General features: G+C 35.5%; 1 protein-coding gene across 1 annotated transcript in view; it reads left to right on the forward strand.

Annotated features, from left to right (window-relative positions):
- Positions 1-2,507, forward strand: part of BTC (betacellulin) — a 41,594-nt gene that overhangs the window by 23,395 nt on the left and 15,692 nt on the right. Inside the window, exon 2 of the mRNA XM_023530904.1 lies at positions 497-592. Coding sequence (XP_023386672.1) covers positions 497-592 — 96 coding nt within the window. The remainder of the gene's footprint in view (positions 1-496; positions 593-2,507) is intronic.

Genomic DNA, 2,507 nt, shown 5'->3' on the forward strand with positions numbered 1-2,507 from the left:
AAGTAGTTGGAGGAACCCAAAATTTTAAAATAATTCCTATGACTTGAAAATCTAGTTCTCATCTTTCCAGAAGGAAGGACACAATAGTTAATACCTGAAAAACATTGGGTCTGTGTGGAATGGAAAAAGTATTTGCCATATGGAATCATGATCCATCCTCCCTGGATGTTTTTCAGTGTATTTATCCAGTGGCTGAGAACTCCTTCTGCTTTCTGTTTGTATGGTAAGGTTCCATCACAAGTTATGGTTGAGTTTCCTCACTTAAGGTGCATAGTTAGACATAAATGATGCTGGCCTGCAAATTTTGTCTGTAGCACTGAACTTAAAATATGAGACATGCCAACCTTTGTACCTTCCCTTGCTGTGGGAGAATGACTTAGAAATGGAACCACTGGCTTGTTATTTTTATAAATGGGTCAAAACTTTGATAGAGTATTTCACATTGAGGAAATTTTTAAGTTTTCATGTTTGTTGTTGTTCTATTTTGAACTTCAAGGCCCAGTGTTCCTCCATTGTGTTGTGGCAGATGGAAATTCAACCAGAAGTCCTGAAAATGACCTTCTCTGTGGAGATGCTGGAGAAAACTGTGCAGGTATTGCTTAAATTAACAAGTGATGCATTTATATTTCATCAGCTTCATATTTAATCTTGGAAACTTGTTTCCTTAAGTTTAATTTTTTGATAATATTCTAATCTTATAACTAGGTAGTTTTTTGAGCGCATACTAATGTACCAGGCACTGTGCTAAGTGCTTTATGTATAATAATTCATTCACTCTTTAAAAGAGCCCTATGAGCTGGATAATACTTTTTACTTTATTTCAAGGTGAAGATTACACAGCTGGTAAATAACAAATCCAGTATTCACACTCAAGTCTTTCTGATTCTAGTGCTTCCATTTTTTAATTATGACACCACTTTAGGTGCCACAGATATGTGCTCCAGACCCTAGCATGTGCTATCTTGGACCAGATTTGTAGAAAGTTGGCATATTGTATTCAAATTTTTTTTTCCTTAACTTAAAAGATGGGAAAATCAATAATTTTTACATATTTTACCTTGGAGATTCTTGAATCAGTATTCTCAAAGTTATTAGTCTAAGGCAGGGGTCTGTCTTCGTAAAAGACCAGATAATAAGTATTTTAGGCTTTGTGGGCCATACAGTCTTTGTTGCAGCTACTCAACCCTGGCATTGTACTGTGAAAGCAACTATAAACATTATGCAAATAAGTGGTCTTGGATGTGTTTCAATAAAACTTTATTTAGATAAACCGGTTCGGTTATGGGCCAGATTTGGCCCTTGGGCCGTAGTTTGCTGACCCCTGGTCTAAGATTTTGTCTGTCCTTTATAGATTGTATGGTCTGGTCTTCTACACAGGTTGTTTCTGATTTAAAACAAAACAAAACAAAACAGAGACCAATTCCAAAAGTAGGGTGGAGTGGAGAAGAGCCTCCTGTTTTCCCTGGAAACTTTTTCAAGTTGGGAGTGTGGTGACTTGGTGGTAAGTGCTCCTTTCTTAACACCCTGTAACTGAGCCAGAAACATGCTGAGCAAGTCATCGTGATGTGAGTCATCAGTTCCAGCCAAGTCTTCCTCTTTTTCCTGACACTAGTGGGTGGTCTGAAGACTGCCCATAGGCTGTGGAATTATTTGTGTCTTAAGTCATGCTTATATGGGTCTTGTCACCCATATAGGAAGAAGAACAAGGCATTTTTTTGTGCTTTTCTTCAGTCGCTTCAAATGTCTTACATGATGGCATTTTCATATTTCCTTTGGGAGATTATTCCATAAACTGACAATTGACAGTGTTAAACAATCTGCCTCATTGTCACCTAAATGTGTTTTCTAATTTTTTTATTATAGTAAGAACATTTAACATGAGATTACCCTTTTAACTAATTTTTATACTGTATTATAAACTATAGGCATGATGTTATAGAGTAGATTTCTAGAAATTATTCATTTTTCATAACTGAAAGTTCATACTCATCTAACAACAACTCATTTGCCCCTTCCCCTAGGCCCTGGCAACCACCTTGCTCTCTACTTCTGTGGATTTGGCTATTTAGATACTTTATATATGCAGAATCATATAATATTTGTCATTCTGTGACTGGTTTATTCCACTTAGCATAACATCCTTCAGGTTTACCCATGTGACATACTGCAGGATTTACTTCTTTTCTAAGACTGAATGATATTCCATTGTATGTATACACCACGTTTCCTTTATCCATTCATCTGTTGATGGGTATTTAGGTTGTTTTCACACCTTGGCTATTGTGAATAATGCTGCGGTATATGTGGGAGTGAAGATATCACTTTGAGATACTGATTTTCATTCTTTTAGATAACTATCCAGAAGTGAGATATTGCTGGATCATATATTTGTTATATTTTTAATTTTTTGAGTAAACTTTATATTATTTTTGTAGCAACTATAAATTGTTTTTTCAATCTGTTAATTTTTTTTTCTTGCTAGTTTGTTTAAAGTCACACAGTAACCA

The sequence above is a fragment of the Pteropus vampyrus genome, unplaced genomic scaffold (genome assembly GCF_000151845.1).
Source record: "Pteropus vampyrus isolate Shadow unplaced genomic scaffold, Pvam_2.0 Scaffold56, whole genome shotgun sequence".
NCBI classification, from domain to species: Eukaryota; Metazoa; Chordata; class Mammalia; order Chiroptera; family Pteropodidae; genus Pteropus; species Pteropus vampyrus.